The following is a 22718-nucleotide window of genomic DNA, read 5'->3' as shown; positions in this document are numbered from 1 at the left end:
ATACAAACTGATATAACATAAAGAGAAATAGAAGAAAGAAAAAGAAAAAAAAAAAAAAAGACAAAGAAAATCATAAATGCAGGCTTAGGACGATATTCCAATATCCTATCTAAAAGAAGGGGCAGGTGTTAACTGATGTGTCAGATACAGTGTGGGTCAATTTACAGGGAAGCAGGAGACCCAGGAACTCCATGTCTCTGTATATGTGGGCATTGAAGTATTACTGAGTGCCGAAAGGTACTCCATACGCTTTACTTCCACAATCTTATTCTGTAATTCTCCCATCGTGGGTTTGTTGGGTTGTTCAAATCCCGTTATTTTATTGTCCATGGAATGCACTAGGTTTTTTTTGGTTGATATTTAAGATATATTTTTTTAGTTTTTTTTCTGTGATTCTATTTTAGCCCTAATGTAACTGCTGCTGACTTTCCCAAGCAGAGGATGATGACATTATATTGGAATAAATTATTTGTACAAATAATAATGGCAGGGCTTGGAGTAAACCAAGAGCAATGAAATATATAAATAAATATAAGTATATCTTCTCTGGTGGCCTGGGGCTGGAATCACTGGGCAAGCCCTGCTCTCGTTTGCTGTTAAAGTTACGTTCTTTTGTTTGATGTAGATTTTACTCTGTACAGATATTAGTGTTACATTAAAGTCACGGATCGGCCTCGTTTTGCCTAAGGAAAGGGAAATTGATTGGGAAATCCCGCTACTCTAAATGGTGCTCCGGCGGGAAGGAGGTAATGGTTGCAGCTGACAAGCATTCCTTATTGCAGTGGATGTAGAATTACTGGACAAATGTTTATGGTACCGACCTGTAAAGTTTTCTATGTAAAAATTCTGTACAACTTTCTGTACAATATCGGTTCTCATCTGGCATATTATAATCAGGTTGTAGGTCAATAAAGTTTTTGAATTCTTTCATCATTGCAAACTCAACAATGCCCCAGTTTTTCATGTATGTATATTAATATATACAGTGCAACCACCACCCGAGAGCAGGGGACCAGAAGTTAAGCGGCAACATTATTACAGGGGGTAGAGCCATATTGGTGGAGAGGGGGCAGTGCAGGGGACCCTTTGTCTTTCCTTTAAATGAATTCTGTCATGAGTTAGGGAGCTGCTATATGGTTACCTTCCCATTGCTCTGTTAGGCTGAGGGGGGGCTTGCTGTAAAGAGTGACTGAAGTTTATCAGAGTACAAGTCGCATGACTGGGGGCAGCTGGGAAACTGGCAATATGTCTAAACCCATGTCAGATTTCAAAATTAAATATAAAAACATTTGTTTGCTCTTTTGAGAAATGGATTTCAGCGCAGAATTCTGCTGGAGCAGCACTATTAACTGATCCATTTTAGGGGGAAAAAAACATTCTTTCCCATGACAGTATTCCTTTAACTAGGAAAATTCGATCATACTTTTTGTATGTTGTGTAATTTCTCTTTCCGGGATTCTGGAGAAAGGGCAGACACAATGGGCTGATCTCCACTTTCAATCTTCACAGTTTCAAATAGAACAGGCTGCCTTCCTTTCCCTCATTCCTGCTATGCATAAACAGCATGCACCATAGAAATGACCAAAATTAGCTTGGGATTGGAAAAGGGGTGAAGTTCCGCACACGCCAGATTATTGGTTAAAATCTGAAATCTTTATTAATCCATATTAAGAACACGCTGCATGGTTAGCTTGACGTGTTTCGGGCACAGCTGCCCTTAATCATAAGCACAATTATTAGTGTATTCCAAAAACATATCCAGTTTAGCCTGTGATCCACGACATATAAATATGAGGTCATCAATGTAGCGACCGTACCAAATGATACAGTCGCTACTGGGATTTTCATCTCTAATGACCTGGATCCGTTCCCACCAACCCATGTATAAATTCATTTCATATGAATTACTTTTTTGCATTTGATTTCCGAGAATTTCTAATGTGTGTGTAACTAATCATGTTTCATTGTTTTATTGATAATATGTGTGTGTGTAACTAATCATGTTTCATTGTTTTATTGATAATATGGTTGTACAGTGACACATTTCCTTTTAGAGCAGGTAGATACATTTTGTAATGTAATACCTAATTCTGCCATTGGAGGTCACTGTGAGGTCTAACGATTTAAACTGATGTTCTTACCTTTGCTTTTTTGTGCTTATGATTGAGGGCAAAACGTGTCAAGCAAACCTGCAGCGTGTTCTTAATATGGATTAATAAAGATTTCAGCTTTTTACCAATAATCTGGCGTGCAGAACTTCACCCTTTTTCCTTCCTCTATTTTGTGCGGCCTGAGACGCCAACAGTTCCCTGCACCCAGATAAATGCTAAGTGCTGCCGGCCTTAAACCACAAGAAGTCAGTGTGGTTATGTCTTTTCTTCGTTTGGGATTATACTAAGGGACAGAGTATTAGACAGAGTATTATTAACGTTGTTTATAGAGATAGAGATGAATGTGTCTGTTCAGGACCATGTTGCAGCTCTACTACCACCTCAAAGGAACCCTCCTCCCCTTTAACTACCCAAGAAGTAGACATAGCACTGACTATTAATTGTGCCCTTACATCTGATTAGTCTAGCTGACACAATAACGATGTAGAAAGTTATGTCCCTTGGTAACTTAGTGTGAACATCTTGTAATTGTATAGTCGAAGTTCTGGTAATAATCTAAATATTGTTATCAAGTCCCATGGAGGCTTTAGCTTTTCCATTGTCATGCCAGATTTTTTAATACGTTCGGCGGTCAACAGACTTTTGTCTGTTTTGGCAAAAATTTATAGTCTCTACTCTAAAGGCACCTGTAATAAGACCTCCATCCCGACCAGATTGTACAAAGTCTATAAATCCTATGGTTTCTCACTAAAATTAATTTCTTCCCGAAAACCATTCCACCAATTTGTTCCAAATTCTGTAGCATGTATTTCTAGAAGTTCACTTTGTAGCTCAGAGAGTCAAAATAACCTACTCATTGAACCCTTGTCTCACCCTAAGTCTTGCAACTTGCAAATGATATGACTGAGGATCAAGATGGAGAAGATGAACTTGGAGTAGAAGTTGATATCCAATCATTATATTGGAGGCTTGGGAGTCTACATTGTCAGCCACCAATATGGCACAGAAATTTACTTGATGTTTTGCCTTAAAGTTTACGACAAATTAAGAATCCTGCTTTTTGGACCATAATATTTCCATTTACACATCTTCATTTATGTTTTCTGTAGCTCAGGGGTTACTGTGCTATGCCTCTCCAACTGTTACTGATTACAGTTCATAGGATCCTGGATCAACTGTTGTAAATTACTCTTTTTTAGTGCACTTGTTTCACTTAAGAACCATTTTGTTGGTCCTTTTAAAATTTACTGCCACCTAAAATTTATTCTACAGGAAAAACTGTACACGGTGACCTGTCTCTTGCCGGAGTTGACTTTACAGCTAAACGTGTAAATGTCTAAATGCAATTGCTTGGGTGGAGAGCAAATGTCCTTTCCAGACACATCTGTTCTCATTTTATCCTGGCTTAAATATTTTATAGGACAAAAAAGCTTCAACCAGGGCTTTGGAAATGTGGATTATGTAAATTGGTTCAAGAATCCACTTCAGCAATCTTTTTCTGATTTTTGGATAACCTAAAAGCAAATGTTTCACTGTCACAGATAATTCACCTCAATCGAGGGATGGTAAAAACATTGGTTTTTAGTTACTCTCACTGTCCACAGCATTACAATAGTGCTCTCATCAAAATGTACTTAGGCTGTGTACATTGTATTGTAAAGAGCGAGGCACAATGTGCTCCGGCTCATTGAAATCTTACACCTAATACCTGCCTTGTCCATCTGCCTCATTAAATACAGGGCAGGGTCTCGTTGCTCTCATTACTGTAGGGGGTAGATATGGTCAAGCCTGGTATAGGGCAGGCTACAGTGAACATAGAACCCTGGGGTAAAACCAGACCTAAGTGAAAGCCATGGAAATCAGAACCCGCTGAATGAGGACTAGCTAATGGTAGCATCTTATAAGACATATTAGTAAATTAGAGCCCTTGGTGTTTTTCACAACTGTAGGAACATAAGTGTGTCCAATGACTGTACCGTGTCTGTTTCAGTCAAATAAACTTGCAAGGAAAGTTTGGGCTACTTTGGAAATTGAAATGCAGCATATGTTTTCCAATCAGCAACTTACTTTATTGTCAGTAGCATTCAAGGAAATGTGTCAGGTGTAAACATGGGTGACAAATGTACGCCCTTCACGTCAGTCCCTGCCCCAACAATCTAAGGCCCCTATCACATTCACACACAATAGGGACAAGTTTATCAGGAGTCAATTAACCTGTATGGGGAGGAAAGCCACGGAGACATGAGGACTGGGAGAACATATAGACATCTTGCACAAATTGCCCTGGTTGGAATTTAGGACCCCATTACTGCAAGGCAACAGTGCTACTCATTGAGCCAACACGGGCTATCCTCTTTTCATCCGAAACAACTTCTCCATGTTTGTAAGGGCTCATTGCACATGCGACCTTTTGTACAGAGAGACTATTGGTATCTCTTGATCAGGGACTAATTTACATGTTTTGCGCAGTACTACAGTTTGATCTTTAGAGCTTCAAGTGTAGCAACTAAGTCTGTTATGAGAAAACATAAATTAAGTTTATGTTTTTTGTTACTTGTTTTTTGCTTGCTGCCTCCAGGGCCGCTCCTGCAATGAGGCAAGGTGAGAAACTTGCCTCAGGCTGCATGGAATGGCCAAATACCAGGGGCGGCAAAAAGCCACCTCTGGTAAATTTAAGAGCCAAATTTTTGTTTTTTAACACAGACATTCGGCTTTGCTAGGTCAGGGGGGGTGGCATCTCAGCCCCTGAAATGCTGCTGGCTGCCTCCCAGTGTGGGAAGTGAGACCTGGTATATACAAGTAATTATGCCCCATAAAATCTTATTTGTAGTTTTTCCATGATAAATTATGCCATCCTGTATGGTTTCAGTCATTGTATTAAGAGGAGCTGCCACTTTGCACATAAAAGTGTTGTATCAACACTTTATCTACCTATTTGTCATCTACCTATTTTACCTGTATACCAGTGCCATCAACATGTGTTTCTTTCATTCATTCATTGGGTACTTTCATAACATTTATTTGTCTGACTGATTCTTTAAAATTATACTGACAATAAAAAACTACACTTCACAATATTAATTAAAATAAAAGTCATGTTGCTTGTTTTTTTGCTGATAGGTCTGACAACCTTACTGTCCCTTCTCAATCTGTCAGAGTTTCTGATGCTAATGGACCACTGCAGCACAAACATGGCAGCCCCCTCATCAGGGTCCACTTTGTTAATCCCTTGCCTGAGCAGGCAGGAAAGGAGAAGTGGAACCTAGAAAGGTCAGATCTAGTAAGGATAGGCTACTCACCTTAAGAGGTCACTCTATGAGTGACAGATAGTTAGGCTATTTAGCTGAGCAGCCTGAGGCTCAGACGAGAAGTGTAAGTGGGATTAAGATCCTGGGTACCAATTGCCCAGTGTAAGTACTGAGTGCAGTGCCGGACTGGGCCAGCAGGACACCAAGAAAAAACTCCAGTGGGCTCCAGCTCTCGTGGGCCCTGCTGGTCCAGACTCGATCCTTGGAGGAAGCCAGAAGCGGCTTCTGTCTTCCTTGATTCTCAGCATGGCTATACTAAAAAGACAGTATGCGCGAGGGGGCAGGTTGCGGCTCAAGGAGGGGAGCCAGAGGGTGCTTTACACCTGGGGTGGAGGACCAGAGGCGTGGTGGGGGGCCCCTTGCCCCCTAGTCCAACACTAACTAAGTATACAGACTTAGGGATGTAGTGATTCCCCTGGGTTCCACTTAGAGAAAAGTCTGAAAGCTAGGTGTACCTTCATTGCTACTGTGTATGTTCTCTTCCCTGCAGGGACTAATACTGACCATTGGTGTTGTGAGTATATGCTTATCAACTGTTGCTCTATGTTCCTGCTTGGTTATGTACACTTCTTTGTGGACTATCCTGTTCAATAAATATGTTCTCTGGTTAAGTTGCAAAAACCATTGGTGCCCTATTATTGTGCACTGCACCTATTTACAGTTGTACTACACCCTGACTCCACACTGTTGTGAGGTCTTAACTCCTGAGAATTGAGGTCTCATCCAGAGCAAAGTATTGGGGTAAAGCTCATAGTTAGAGAATCGTGACACTTAATTTACTTCTAGTGTTACATGTGTATGCATTAATGTTAGACTTTTTTGGCTCAGTGAGTTACACCCAAAGAGCTATCATTCTTACCCCAACAATTATAAAACATTAGGGCTTATTTCCAAGCACAACCATGATATGTGCTTGCACAAAAATTGTTGCACTTGCGCCAATTGACAAAAAGTTAATTTACTATATAATTTACAGAAGGTGTACAAAATCCATAACTATCATCATAAGCTGTTGAAAGTACAACATTTTCCCAAAGATTATGAAACAAGTACTAGCAGTTGTTTATATCCACAATAATATTCTCCTAATTGATTTTTTCCCAGTTGATATTTTCTAAAACATTTCCCTCTCCTTTACAGTTAATGCAACTCTTCAACAGCCCATTTTCTTACACTATATATTAATTATTCAAATGTCAAACATCAGCTTGTTTTTTATTATTTTATTAATATATAAAAATAAGTATACATTTAAATAGATTATATAAAAATAAACATTTGGTAAAGTATTCAAAGTAGATGTACTGTGGCTCCTACATTGTGTTCCCAACCCTTTCCCTTTTGGGAACATAATGAAGGAGCCACATTTCAGATCTTGCAAGGGTAGAATCCATTTTGGGATTTATATATTGTTCTTCCATTTCCTTCCTAAGTCTTGACAAAGTCTTCTTAATGAGGTGTTGCGAGAGAATCTTTAACTTGAATGTCTTATTTCTTTGCTCCTAGGAGAAAATGTTTTTAATGTTAGACAAGAAGATCTGTGTTTTATATCTATGCAAATGATAGGGCACTGTAAAAATGGTCATAATTTGATTCCTTAACTGGCTAGCTAAGTTAGTAATTGATAGAAACTTTCACAATTTAAAGCAGAACTGGTTGGAGCTAAAACCATTAGTAATTAAAAAAAACTAATTACACCTGAAAATGAAAATTCCCTAAAATCCCTAATTTTTTGGATAGTGATCAAAATAGGAATCCTTAAATACCTAAAGCCTTGAATAACCACATAGACATTAAAGATTTCCCAGTAATTGCTTTTTGATTGTAGAGAATATGAGTCATTTGCATTACCTTTATGTATATGCTCTGCTATGCTATATTGCACCTCGTCTTCATCTCGATTATATGTGATGAATCGGTTTAATAGGAGTTCCTTTGCGAATGGTCTTTTGGCTGGATCCTTCTGAAGGCATTTATAAATAAATCTCTGGAATTTATTACTCCTGGGGGGAAAGAAACAAGGCAGAAGTGTTACTGATGATGTAATAAAACACAGAGCCAGAATTATTCAAAAAGGACACTGAAGTCTGTGGGGTGCTAGGGAATTAAAATGGGAGATGTTTCTTTTCATTGAATAATTTGGGCCAACAAAGTGTAAGCTCTTGAATTTATAAAAAGGGTGATGTCTCTTAAAGAATACTAATAACTTGAACACAGCCCATCATCACAGCAATGGATAGAGTGGATACAGTAGTGACATATTGAACTTATCTCTTTCCCACTTTAACACCTTCCCCGGCCTTATGCTTCAGTGTCTCTTTCCCCATTCCCCCACCCTCACTGCTTAAGGTGGCCATAGACGCATCAATAATATTGTACAAAAAAAATTCTGGTACCATATTCGGTGCGTGTATGGTGGGAAACGAGCCAACCGATATTGGCAGAAGACTTGGATATGGGTTGGCTTATCGATCAAAAAGATTTTTTCCAGGAAAGATTGTAATTGTAACGTCTATGGCCACCTTAAGTCCTATTTCTGTAAAAAAAAAAAAAAATGACTCACCATATGTCCTCTTTTAGAGCTGGAGCTGGACCATTCATAATCCTTTCGGAAAGCTCAGCACCACGGAGTTTAATGTGTGCTGTAAGTGTAAGAGAACACAATATTATTATTGTTATTCTTACAAATTTACAAGGGGCCAACATATTTTGCAGCATTGTACAGTAGAGGGTGACTACATCAAATATTCTGATGAGTTTCTATTATCAGAACCAATGGATGATTTATTTAAACTTTTTGAGATAATAATTTCCTTCTTTAAGGGTAAGGCCACACTGGTCATTTTGGGGAGATTTGTTCGCCTGGCGACTAATCGCCTCGTTTTTGCAGTGACCAATCTCCCCAAACGCCTTCCCTCATTCTGCGCCGGCTGAAATAATAAACACCGGCGCTAACCACACGCCGGCGCAGAGTGAGGGAAGGCATTTGGGGAGATTGGTCACCGCAAAGACGAGGCGATTAGTCGCTAGGCAACCAAATCTTCCCAAAATTCCCAGTGTGGCCTTACCTTCATACATAACAAATAAATAAATGCAGTCTGGTTGGAATAATTGTAGCGTGTGCACAGTGACAGACAGATATTGGACATATAGGGCAGTATATGGTTGTATCTGCATTTTCTCAGCAGCACAGAAAACACATTACTTGCCATTAGCCTAAGGGGATACAGGAAAGACACAGTCTATATCTTTTATCTGATTGCTCCTGTCTCTGAAACAAGAAGTTATATCTTGCTTTCCAGTGTATCACTAAAAAGAAAAGTAACTAATGCAAATTACAGAAGACACCATTATAATAAAAGCACAGAAAAGAGTCTCTGATTCATGGCCGATTTACATGTTTCATTGTTATAGAATAGGTGATACCCCCTGACCTTCCTAAAAACACTCCTCCATAAATGAACATAAACGCACGCAAAATGTTATTTAAGATTACTTACGAGGATTGTATTCTGCCATTTCTATGGCTGTGATTCCTAAAGACCACACATCCACCTAGAAAATAAAAACAAAAAGCAACACCCATTTAGCAAACAAATTATAATCATTGTTACAGAAGATAAAGATACTTCTACTGACTATCCCTCCTCATCCTGTCTCAGGGTCAATATGGGATGTTAAATGACTAATACTTTAGAACCAAGCTACGTTGTATTACTATGAAATATTTCCAGTAGCCGACTTCAACTATAAACATTTATGATTTTACATTTTCAAGAGTCTCTACTGGGAGAAAAAAGCTCTACAAATTACATTTGGCATGGATTTGTTATTCCTGCCTTAAGAGTGCAATTTGTTTAATCACTTTAATGAAAACTGAACTAAATGACAACTATTTTATTAATTATACCTTGTAGTTATAATGTACACTTCTTGTAAAACATGCATGGACTTCAGGTGCCATCCAACAGCGGGTTCCTGCATTACTTGTACTGATGGGCCCTATTGTGGCAAGGCCAAAATCAACTGAAATTGAAAGAAACAAACATGAATTTACTTTCTACAACACAGTAATAACATCTATGACAATACAGAAAGGTGCTACAGTTATTACAAATGGAAATATATTTTTGAAGTAGTATTTTCTTTTGTCTGGTGCTGACTATTGGTTTGAACCAGGTGCAAAGAGAGTGTAAAGACAGAGACAAATAAAACACTGAACATTCTTAATGACTGTATATTGGAACGATGCTTACAATGATATTTTTGCATTATGCAAAGGTGCAATTTGTGGGTAGAGATCCCCTTTAAAGTTTTATGATACCTAAGAAAAGCTAGGCATTGAGATGAGCAATAAATGTACCCTTTGCTTTTGTGGCACCCATTCTTCCTATAGATAATAAACGTCACTTACTTATCTTCACACGGGCCGTAGAAGTTAACATTATATTGGCGCCCTTGAGATCATGATGTATCACGTTCAGTTCCTGTAAGTAATCCAGGCCCTAGAAAGATGAATAAAGCAAACATGATGAACATGTATATATTTTTATATTCTAGAATAAATAGGATGCAAAGTCGGTGAGCAGAGATTATGAAAAGCAATGAAGGGGTTAATATCTGTCTTACCTGTAAAACTTTCTTGCATATGTATGAAATCCAGGTCTCATCCAAGGATCTATTGGGCGTGCTCCTAATTAAGGCGTCTACGGAGCCACCAGCACACATTGTCATAGCAATCTAGAATAGAAATAGTTTTTATTTATAGTGTATATAAATATTATAGTGTATATATATATGTTGCCTAAAATCTATCTTTCTGTCTGTGTGTCTGTGTAACATTCCTAGTAATCAGTAGCAGTAACGGGTCTGAAATAATCAGTGTTATATTTATTAACTTTGATTGAGATTTTCTCCTTCTTGGCATGTGCAATGCAAGACCATTGTGTGCTTTTATTTAAGAAGTATATCCTTACCCATAGCGCCTCTTCATTTGAAATGCTGGGCCGTAGATAAAAGGCTCCATAAAAGGCAGGGAAATTGTCGTGGCCAGAAACGCGTTCAAGTACGTACAGTTCAGCAAGGATCTCTTCATTATCCTAGATACAGAAATAATGATCATTAAATTAGTCTTGATAACTATTTAATCCTTGTTGTAAAACATAGAATTCATTTGTTTGCCATCAGTGTACCACAGTGCCAACACCACAGATACTAACTTCCCAAACAAACTTGATAGTAGGGATGACCTCACCGGATCAGAACTCGAGGAAACCAAACTTGGATAGAGCCAGTTAACTTTATTAATCCATGTTAAGAATACAAAAGTGTAAGCGGGCAGGGGAACTAGCTTTACGCATTTCGTGACTGGAGTCACTTCATCAGAAGCTTCTGAATGCGTAAAGCTAGTAAAGGTTATCTGTTCTCTCAAGTCTCTCTGTGATGTGCTGTAATGGCGTCCACTCTCAATCATAGAATCTAACTTCCCCCTCTATGCCGCTCCATGTGTTTACTTGCAATGTGTTGAACTGAGTTATGATTTTTTTGTTATGATTTTTTTGTTATGATTTGGTGTGATTTAAATCCCCTTCTGTTAGGGGTGGTTACTTTATAGTATTGTTACATAGAGATTAATGAATATAAGTCACACATTTGCCTTTTATAAGCTGCAAATATTACAATATATATTACAGTGATATAGTTAGTTTTGCATTTTTTAAATAATTAAACCTCCAGTGAATATTTCACCGGGCTGAGCAGAGCTTGGGGCATTTAAAGAAGTCCACTTCTAATCATTACAAATTCCATTTTGCATTATGACTATCCATTATATAAGGGGACGACTTGCTAATCATGGTTTATAAAGTCTCTTTTTACTGGCAGTTGATTTGTATGTGTAACACAACACTTTCTGCAATATTCTCATTATAATAAATTAAATAGTAAAAATATATATATTACCCTAAGGTCTTTTATCACTTTTATGGCCACTTCTTTCTTTTCCTTAAAATGCCATGCCTGAAAGAAAACAGATTTGTGGTGAATTTTGACTTGAATTTGATAAAGTACCTGGGTATAACGACATGGGTCTTTGCAGTCTCAGAAACAAAAAACAAACTCCAAAAGGAAATATGAATCCTGCTTAAAATGTGGCATATGTGGCAATTTAGTGATACATGACATATGTATGAATATTTATATACTAGATAGATAAATATATACAATATATAGAATTACATTGAGATGTTAAGGGCCACAAAAGGTAGGTCATTCCCAGGGCTGATCCTATCAAATGTGGGGCCCAATTGGGAACATGTTGGCGGGGCCCCTAGACAAAGTGTTGCTGGCTACTGACACACCAAGTATTTAGGAAAATAAGGGCATACAGGCACAAAATAGAAAGGAAAGGGGCAGACAAGGTAAGAGAGTGAGAGGGATGAAATAGGGGCACATAATAGGGGCACACAGGGTAAGAGAGAGAGGGAGGAAATAGGAGAGTGGACTGGGCCAATTAGTTTGGGGCAGGCTGGGCCGATTCAGCTTGGGAGCAGGCTTGGTTGGATTGGGGCAGGCAGGGCCTATCAAGGTTGGAGGAAAGCTGGGCCTATGAGAGTTGGGGGCAGGCTAGAACTATGGAGTTGGGGGATAGGCTGGTTTATCAGAGTTGGGGGTGGGCTGGACCTATGGATTTGGGGATGGGCTGGACTCTCAAAGTTGGGGGCAGGCCAGGCAGCATCATGTGCTGAGGGAAATATTATCTGTGCTGCCCTGTGGTGCGGGGCCCTATTGGGCCCAATTGGTCCAATAGGCCTAAGGCCGGCCCTGGTCATTCCCAACCCTTACAATCTTAAAATCTCATATCTGACCTTATGGATTACTCCAAATCCTCCTGATCCAACACATTGTTCGAGGTCTATCCAGCCAGTTGGGTCCTAAAAAAAAGTAAAATGCAAAATTTGAAAATAAGACAATATAATGCCAGGTGGTGGGGGGGAGAATAGAGGGAGAAGGCTGAAAACAGGGATAATAATGTAAAAAATGTTTTTGCATACCGGGCATAGTTTATCAAATCCATGTTCATTGCAGACCTGGTAAAGGAAAACATTATTTTAGATTAACTCAGTAAATAGACAAAAAGAATAAATATTGCAAGCTTTTCTTTTTAGTTTGTTGCTCATTTAGTTTGTTCAGGTTGAGAGGCATCCCCATAAGATTCCTCACTGTGTTCCTTGTTAAGCAGTTTTTTAATTTATACTTAGTATAGCAAAGAGGCCTTGTGCCCAAACAGTGTTGTTAATGGTGGACATAACTATTACAAAGATTATTATTATCTTATGTATATGGGTTATGGTTTGTCCTAATAGAACTAATGTGTGTGAGACTTTTAGGGGGTTATTTACTAAAACTCCAATTTCTCATATTTGTATTAAACTAAGCTTGACTAAACTCCCATCCACAATTTTATCTTATTTATCAATAAAATAACTTGAAACAGTCAGGTCAGGGAAAAAATTGCGAAAACGGGGAAAACCCCAAATTATTTGGATTTGAATCCTGAATTGCTTAATTTTTTCAGGTTATTGCCTGAAAACCCCAATTTTTTTGGTTTACCAGACAAAATCCAATGCAGACCACGATACCTTCAAATTGTAAAAAGGACATCTCCCATTGACCTATACACAACAGTGACAGGTTTGAAATTGTGAGCGTTTTTTTCTCCTCTAAACATTAACATTTTTGCCCAAAAAAACTCGAGTTTAGTAAATAACATCTTTAAACTTTGGGCAATGTATTCCAGAGCTGCAAAGAAAAAAATGACCCGTTTGTGGGTTTCCCCATGTAATGTGTGCAGCATGGTGTTGTAGTGATAAGCATTGATGGCTTCCCTCTGGGCACTGCAGTTTATGTGTATACTCCAAAAACATATAGTTCTTAAAGGGGTAATTTATCAAAGAGTGAAGTTAATAGTAAAGTTCCGCCACTCTCCATTCATTTCTTTCTTTCACTTCACCCATTGATAAATACGCCTTTCAAAATCCCATAGAAATGAATTGAGAGCTGCGGAATTTCACTCTTTGATAAATTTACCCCAAAGTGTTTTAGCATAACCTGGACTGGTGATTTAAACTGCAGTTTGGTTATTAGGTTCCCAGACATTAGTGGGCCTAAATGAAGCCATACTAAATAAACACTATGCTAAACATGTCCCAATAAATCATTCCGTTCAATGCACAAAATGTCTTAGTGTCCTTGATAGTAAATTATACCTCAAGTGATGGAAACAGATCATCACAAATGCTTTCTTCTTCCCCACTATATATAACCATGTCATCACTATTGTTTTCTTCTTCCTCTTGTTCTTCTAGATTATCTTCTTCCTCTGAGGCATTACCCTGGCTGATCTCTGTGCCAGGCTCCTCAGGTTGCTCCTGGAAATGGCCAATATTTGTCTCAGGATTTTCCTGGCAATTGTCATGGGCAATGATTTCCTCAGGTTGTTTCTGTTTAAGAATAAAAACATACAATTAATCCATTTGTTGCTATACTAATATATATATTACATATGGCAATTTGACAATGTATTGGAAAATAAAGTTAGTAATCTGTTATGTGAATATCTTGTTTGTAGGGGTGGGCAAATTTGACCCATTTCGTTAGCCAAAAATTCACCGTCAGTGAAAATTTGTCAAAATACATACAAGTCTAGGGCTTCAAAAATGTGCTCATCCCTACAATGTCCCATGTAATGTGTGCAGCATGATGTTGTAGTGATAAGCATTGATGGCTTCCCTCTGGGCACTGCAGTTTATGTGGACACTCCAAAAATATATAGTTCTTAAAGTGTTTTAGCATGAGCTGGACTGGTGATTTAAACTGCAGTTTGGTTTTTAGGTTCCCAGACATTAGTGGGCCCAAACAAAGCCATACTAAATAAACTTTATTCTAAACATGTCCCAATAAATCAATAAGTTCAATGGACAAAATGTCTTAATGTCCTTGATAGAAAATCATACCTCAAGTGATGGAAACAGATAATCAATAATGCTTTCTTCTTCATCACTACATATAACCATGTCATCACTATTGTTTTCTTTTTCTGCTTGTTCTTCTAGCTTTTCTTCCTCTGGGGCATTACCCTGGCTGATCTCTGTGCCAGGCTCCTCAGGTTGCTCCTGGAAATGGCCAATATTTGTCTCAGGTTCCTCCTGGCAGATGTCATGGGCAATGATTTCCTCAAGTTGTTTCTGTTTAAGAATAAAAACATACAATTAATCCTTTTGTTGCTATACTAATATCTATTGCATATGGCAATGTGACACAGTATTGGAAAATAAAGTTGGTAATGTGTTATGTGAATATCTTGATTGTAGGGATGGGCGAATTTTACCCATTTCACTTTGCCAAAAATTGCCGGCAGTGGAAATTGGCCAAAATATATTAAAGTCTATGGGCGTCAAAAATTCGCTCATCTCTACCGTATGTTTTCCTCTCAAGCATCAATACTGTGATTATCTGGTTGGTGATGCATAAGAGAGAGAGTGAATAACAAAGATCAATTCTGATTTATAGAGAAGGTGCAAAAACATGCATTTATGACAAGGTAAATGTTTTTTATAATTCCCATTATTCAATTACGCGGCAGTTGTCTGTGGCAATTTCTACATTCTGCTCTGGTTTCCCCTGGGTAAGAGAGAGATATAACAGGAGTTCTAACTCAAATACAACTTTAATAAAAGTAAAATGTATTTTCAAAGTTTTCAATGTATTCCAGAGCTGCAAAGAAAAAAAATGACCTGTTTGTGGGTTTCCCCATGTAATGTGTGCAGCATGGTGTTGTAGTGATAAGCATTGATGGCTTCCCTCTGGGCACTGCAGTTTATGTGGACACTCCAAAAATATATAGTTCTTAAAGTGTTTTAGCATGAGAGCTGGACTGGTGATTTAAACTGCAGTTTGGTTTTTAGGTTCCCAGACATTAGTGGGCCTAAACAAAGCCATACTAAATAAACGTTACGCTAAACATGTCCCAATAAATCAATCAGTTCAATGGACAAAATGTCTTAATGTCCTTGATAGTAAATCATACCTCAAGTGATGGAAACAGATCATCACAATTGCTTTCTTCTTCCCCACTAGATATAAGCATGTCATCACTATTGTTTTCTTCTTCCTCTTGTTCTTCTAGAATTTCTTCTTCCTCTGAGGCATTACCCTGGCTGATCTCTGTGCCAGGCTCCTCAGGTTGCTCCTGGAAAAGAGAGATAGAAGATTATTGATCACATGATTGATTCTGTTAAGTAAATGTGAGATAATTAATTGAGCTCTACAAAGAAGGCTTTGAATTATATTTAGCAAAAAGCCATACCTCAAGAAATGGAAACAGATTATCATTACTGCTTTCTTCTTCCTCTTCTAAATTTTGTTCTTCTAGACTTTCTTTTTCTAGACTTTCTTCTTCTAGACTTTCTTCTTCTAGACTTATTTCTTCTAGACTTTCTTTTTCTAGACTTTCTTCTTCTAGACTTTCTTCTTCTAGATTTTCTTCCTCCTCTGAGGCATTACCCTGGCCAATCTCTGTGCCAGGCTCCTCAGGTTGCTCCTGGAAAAGAGATAGAAGTTTATTGATCACATGGATCACATGATTGATTCTGTTAAGCAAATGTAAGATAATAAATTGAGCTCTACAAAGAATGAAGGCTTTATAAAGAAGGCTTTAAAATATATTAAGCAAAAAGCCATGTATTGTTGGGGAAGAGGCATGTTGTTGTGTTTTTTTTAATTCATTTAAAACTACTTACCTGATAGCTGTGATGGCTAATATTGTCTTCAGGTTCTTCCTGGCAGATGTCATGACCATTGTTTTCATCAGGTTCTTCTTGGTAGCTGTTATGGCCAATATTTGTCTCCTGGCAAATGTCATGGGCAATGATTTCCTCAGGTTGTTTCTGTTTAAGAATAAAAACATACAATTAATCCATTTGTTGCTATACTAATATCTATTGCATATGGCAATGTGACAAAGTATTTTCAAAGTTTCATGTTTTCCTACTTACCTCACTGATATTAACATTGGTTGCTACTGGTTCCTAGTTGAAAGAAAAAAAAATGAAATCAATTATTTGTTGGAAAATGCAAAAATATACTTCCCATGATATTATGGGTTTGTTTTGTTTTAATTGTGTTAGCCTCTTTAAAATATTTACCTGGCAGAGAAGATTGCCATATCCAGTCGGTTGCACCTGTTTAAAGGTGACCATACACGGGCCGATAAAAGCTGCCGACAGACCGAGTCGGCAGCTTATTGGCCCGTGTATGGGGGCCCCCGACGGGCTTCCCCGATCGAGATCTGGCCGAAAGTCGGCCAGATCTTGATCGCATGGGGTTAAAAATCCCGTCGGATCGCGGACGCATCTGTTCGTTGATGCGGTCCCGCGATCCGACCGCCCGTTTGCGAACGTGAAGGATCCGATCGTTGGGCCCTAGGGCCCACGATCGGATCAGCCCGATATTGCCCACCTCAAGGTGGGCATATCGGAGGGAGATCCGCTCGTTTGGCGACATCGCCAAACGAGCGGATCTATCCGTGTATGGCCACCTTAAGACAGCAAAGTAGAACAGTTCATATATGTAATGTTGCTTTATTTAATTTAATATTATTTAAATATAACTAATAATAAACTATTATTTGCTTACCAAACAGGGCATTTCTGTGTACATCTTCGGCAGTACCTGTTTTTTAAATAAAAAAAGGAGGGTAAGAGATTATTGATCAAGATAAATAAAAGACACATTATACTATGAGATATAGTTTTGAGTATAAATGAATGGAGGGTTGGCATCTATTTTCTCATAAAAATGCAAGGGGTTACTGGACTGCCCCTTGCTGGAAAAGAAAAGGATAATTAGACATTAGCAATGAAATGGGTTCTTAGCAATCAGGTCAATGTTGGTATGTAAGTGGCAATGGTCAAATCTGTAAATCAACTGAAATGTTAGATACATTTGTGTAGAGTTGGTGTCTAAGGCTACTGATCCACAGATAAATCCGACTTGTAATTTAACAAAATCTAATTAACAAACTGAACAAATGTGGCCCCTTGGGAGTAACATATGCTAGGCTATGCATCATAGTTCAAGAAGAGTGTTATATCTGCTAGAAGGTTTGGAGTGTTTTAAGTTTTATTATATTTTACGACATTGTTACATTATCCTACATCTTTAACAAAACGTTTATGTATGACAAGTTTCTCTGCTTACCAAAATGACTTCATTTTTCTCTTCTTTAACTTTTTTAACCTGGCAAAAGAAAATAGGTTTGAATATTAGAGGCAATGATCAAGGTGTAACTAAATGAATAGGTCCATTAGAAGTTAGAATTAGGAAACATAGCAGTTCCCAACCTCTAAGACCATTTTCCTTATAAAGCAATACAGAAAACAAGGTATTATTTAATATTAGATATGCAGAAAGTGTACAAAATATAAGGCTATTATAAGCTGTTTCTTACAGTGAGTAATGAAAGGATTTGGTTTAGATCTACCCAGAACCAAAGATATATGAAATTTGTAATCGGAGATGCACCGAATCCACTATTTTGGATTCGGCCGAACCCCTGAATCCTTTTTGAAAGATTCGGCTGAATAGCGGACCTAATCCGAATCCTAATTTGCACATGCATATATATATATATATATATATATATATATATATATATATATATATATATATATATATATATATATATATATACAGTATATATATATATATATATATATATATATATATATATATAGGGGTGGGAATTGGAAAACATTTTTTACTTCCTTGTTTTGTAACAAAAAGTCATGCAATTTCCTTCCCCTCCCCTAATTTGCACATGCAAATTCAGATTTGGTTGGCCGGGCAGAATATCCTGCTGAAAAAGTCAGAATCCTGCACGAATCCCGAACTAAATCCTGGATTCAGTGCATTTTTCTTATTATATATGCAAAATTATCATAAAGTAAAGCTACATCCCACCATGCAGCTGTTATAGCTTTAACATAGGTATCACTTATGCAATACTTTTTGTATTTGTTTGTTTTTTTATTTGTTATTATAACATTGAGAAACAAATTCACTAAATCACTCAAAGAGTGCAATAACTTGCTGGCTCTGGGCCCCCCAATAAATAAATCTTTGGAGGGACCAGCGCAGAGCTATACCTTCCCAGAACTATCCGCCCACCCACTCACCACTCCTGGCTGACATTTCCTGCTACCATTGATGTCCCCCATCCATCTGCTTCCCCTGCTCCCTGGCTGGAGGTAGGAGAGCGGCTGGGGGGCTTCTTCAGCCTTAAACAGCTATAGAGAAAGAGGACCCCATAGTCAAGGCCCCCTTGTTTATTGGGCCACCCATCACGACTGTGGAGTCTGCTTCCTCTGTAGTTATGCCAGTGAACTCAAATTTGAATCAGTTAACACAGGGGTCCCCAACCTTTTTTGGTCAAAAAAGAGCCAATTTTTTTTCCAAGGACCGGGGGGGGGGGGGTCAGGGAGGGGGTCAGGAGGGATCGGGGATGGGCTATGGAGGGGTCGGAGTCCAATTTATGAGCGATGTGTTAATTATTCAGCGGTCATGTTCAGGACTGTTCGTGGCCCGTGGTTGGGGACCCCTGAGTTAACAGGAAAATAAAATTTATAGCACTTTCGTTTTCAAAGGTACATTTGATGAAATTTTAATTTTCATCACATGCATTTTAGTTTGTCATTAACAGTTTACACAGTTTTTCCATACAAACTAAAAATCTAGGCTATGAGTATAAAAAAAAAACCCTTACTTTCGTAAAACATTTGAAAATACTGCATATGCGTCGAAACATGATGGTTTTTTGTATGTCGATAAGTCTTTCTGTTGATTTATATATCAAATACTCTTTCTGTTGATTTATATGTCAAAAATTCTTTCTCTTGATTTATATGTCAAAAATTCTGTTGATTTGTATGTCGAAAATTTTGTTGATTTGTATGTCGAATATTCTTTCTGTGGAGAGAGAAAAATCATTGGTTACATATTATGTAATAATCCTATGAATTGGTTATAAATAAGGTAACTGAAAATGAATGGGCAGTAACATTAAAGTAACATTAGAGTGACAATTAATGACTAGCACTTTGAAGCACACTAATATCTTTTCAGATCCTCATAATTACTCCACTAGCAGATACTTAGGCCTACACAACAACTATATGCAGCTATATTGCTATATGTAGATGAAAATAGGGAATGTATAATATATGTACATATGTATACCATTAGTAAAGGGAATGCGACCATTATTGTCTGTAGGGCCAAGCACTTCATCCCCTTCAAACTCAAATGTTTTGCAATTACCCCACTAACAGCTACTAACTAAGCCCTACTCAGCAGCAATATGAATATTAATTTTTCTAACATTTTCCCCAGTGTATGATGATGAGCTCCACTCACCTCAGTTGCATGATACAGAATGAGGCAGTTAGAGCTTGTTTTCAAACATTAACTCTGTGTGCACTGTGACATCACAATGTATCATGTGTCACATTATGACATCACACCTGCAAACTATGGTCAGCAAATTCAGGCTTAGCAGATAATCTGCTCTTTTAATGACAGTTATAAATTAATAGAAAGACTGTATTGAGATATGTTGTTTGTTGGCGGCGCTATGATATTATAATAACTCTACTGCATTGCTATATGTATGTTAAATGAAAATAAGGAATGTGCTAATATTATATATAGGCTATTAGAACAGGCAATGCCACCATTGTTGTTTGTTGGGCCAAGCAACCCCCCCTGCATTTACCCCACTAGCAGACACTAATAAGGTCTATCCAGCAGCTACCTTTATATTTATAGTAATATTGTTATTTTAAAAATTTCCCCAGCGTGTCATGAGCTCCACTCACCTCAGTCTCCTGATCAAGAATGAGATAGTTAGAGCTTGTTTTCAAACATTAACTCTGTGTGCACTGTGACATCACAATGTATTATGTCACATTATGACATCACACCTGCAAACTATGGTCAGCAAATTCAGACTTAGCAGATAATCTGCTCTTTTAAGGACAGTTAGAAATTAATGCAAATAGAAAGACTGTATTGAGATTGTGTTTAAAATGAAATATGTCTTTTGTTGGCGGCGCTATGATATTATAATAACTCTATTGCATTGCTATATGTATGTTAAATGAAAATAAGGAATGTGCTAATATTATATATAGGCTATTAGAACAGGCAATGCCACCATTGTTGTTTGTTGGGCCAAGCAACCCCCCCTGCATTTACCCCACTAGCAGACACTAATTAGGCCTATCCAGCAGCTACCTTTATATTTATAGTAATATTGTTATTTTAAAAATTTCCCCAGCGTGTCATGAGCTCCACTCACCTCAGTCTCCTGATCAAGAATGAGATAGTTAGAGCTTGTTTTCAAACATTAACTCTGTCTGCACTGTGACATCACAATGTATTATGTCACATTATGACATCACACCTGCAAACTATGGTCAGCAAATTCAGACTTAGCAGATAATCTGCTCTTTTAAGGACAGTTAGAAATGAATGCAAATAGAAAGACTGTATTGAGATTGTGTTTAAAATGAAATATGTCTTTTGTTGGCGGCGCTATGATATTATAATAACTCTATTGCATTGCTATATGTATGTTAAATGAAAATAAGGAATGTGCTAATATTATATATAGGCTATTAGAACAGGCAATGCCACCATTGTTGTTTGTTGGGCCAAGCAACCCCCCCTGCATTTACCCCACTAGCAGACACTAATTAGGCCTATCCAGCAGCTACCTTTATATTTATAGTAATATTGTTATTTTAAAAATTTCCCCAGCGTGTCATGAGCTCCACTCACCTCAGTCTCCTGATCAAGAATGAGATAGTTAGAGCTTGTTTTCAAACATTAACTCTGTGTGCACTGTGACATCACAATGTATTATGTCACATTATGACATCACACCTGCAAACTATGGTCAGCAAATTCAGACTTAGCAGATAATCTGCTCTTTTAAGGACAGTTAGAAATTAATGCAAATAGAAAGACTGTATTGAGATTGTGTTTAAAATGAAATATGTCTTTTGTTGGCGGCGCTATGATATTATAATAACTCTATTGCATTGCTATATGTATGTTAAATGAAAATAAGGAATGTGCTAATATTATATATAGGCTATTAGAACAGGCAATGCCACCATTGTTGTTTGTTGGGCCAAGCAACCCCCCCTGCATTTACCCCACTAGCAGACACTAATTAGGCCTATCCAGCAGCTACCTTTATATTTATAGTAATATTGTTATTTTAAAAATTTCCCCAGCGTGTCATGAGCTCCACTCACCTCAGTCTCCTGATCAAGAATGAGATAGTTAGAGCTTGTTTTCAAACATTAACTCTGTCTGCACTGTGACATCACAATGTATTATGTCACATTATGACATCACACCTGCAAACTATGGTCAGCAAATTCAGACTTAGCAGATAATCTGCTCTTTTAAGGACAGTTAGAAATGAATGCAAATAGAAAGACTGTATTGAGATTGTGTTTAAAATGAAATATGTCTTTTGTTGGCGGCGCTATGATATTATAATAACTCTATTGCATTGCTATATGTATGTTAAATGAAAATAAGGAATGTGCTAATATTATATATAGGCTATTAGTACAGGCGATGCCACCATTGTTGTTTGTTGGGCCAAGCAACCCCCCCCTGCATTTACCCCACTAGCAGACACTAATTAGGCCTATCCAGCAGCTACCTTTATATTTATAGTAATATTGTTATTTTAAAATTTTCCCCAGCGTGTCATGAGCTACACTCACCTCAGTCTCCTGATCAAGAATGAGACAGTCTGGGCTGGTTATGAACAGCTGTGATAATGTCCATTATGACATCACAATGATATGTCACATGACTAGCTGCTGATCAGAGGATACAAAATGAGCATAAAAACTGCACATAGTTCTACAATTATTTCAAAGAGGATTATGGTTAAAATACTGTTTGTTTATTTTTTGACCCTTTTATTTTTATGTAGACAGTGTAAATATATGAATGTATAATATACTGGTATAAAGTATGGAGGTATAATACATAAGTAGCACACAGGTATAGAGAATGGCCCAGATATTTGTACAGCATTTGAAATATATCAATAATGATAATTGCACCATTACTGTATGTGCTCTATACTATATCATCAGAGGGGATTCATTCATTATTATGGGTATCAGTACAGGGAATGACATTACTGTATGTA

At 37.7% G+C, this 22718-nt stretch overlaps 1 protein-coding gene across 1 annotated transcript; it reads right to left on the bottom strand.

Moving 5' to 3' along the window:
* Positions 1-7941: 7941 nt before the first annotated feature.
* Positions 7942-10892, bottom strand: LOC108719688 (traf2 and NCK-interacting protein kinase-like). The gene is made up of 7 exons (XM_041585024.1): positions 10776-10892; positions 10396-10518; positions 10049-10159; positions 9834-9924; positions 9330-9445; positions 8920-8974; positions 7942-8061 (listed from the first exon to the last, which is right to left on the bottom strand). Exons 1-7 carry the CDS (start codon positions 10890-10892, stop codon positions 7979-7981), a joined length of 696 nt encoding a protein of 231 aa, XP_041440958.1. The 3' UTR covers positions 7942-7978.
* Between the last annotated feature and the right edge of the window lie 11826 nt (positions 10893-22718).

Source organism: Xenopus laevis, chromosome 1L, assembly GCF_017654675.1.
Source record: "Xenopus laevis strain J_2021 chromosome 1L, Xenopus_laevis_v10.1, whole genome shotgun sequence".
In the NCBI taxonomy this organism is placed as follows: Eukaryota; Metazoa; Chordata; class Amphibia; order Anura; family Pipidae; genus Xenopus; species Xenopus laevis.
This window is presented reverse-complemented; position numbering and strand designations above follow the sequence as displayed.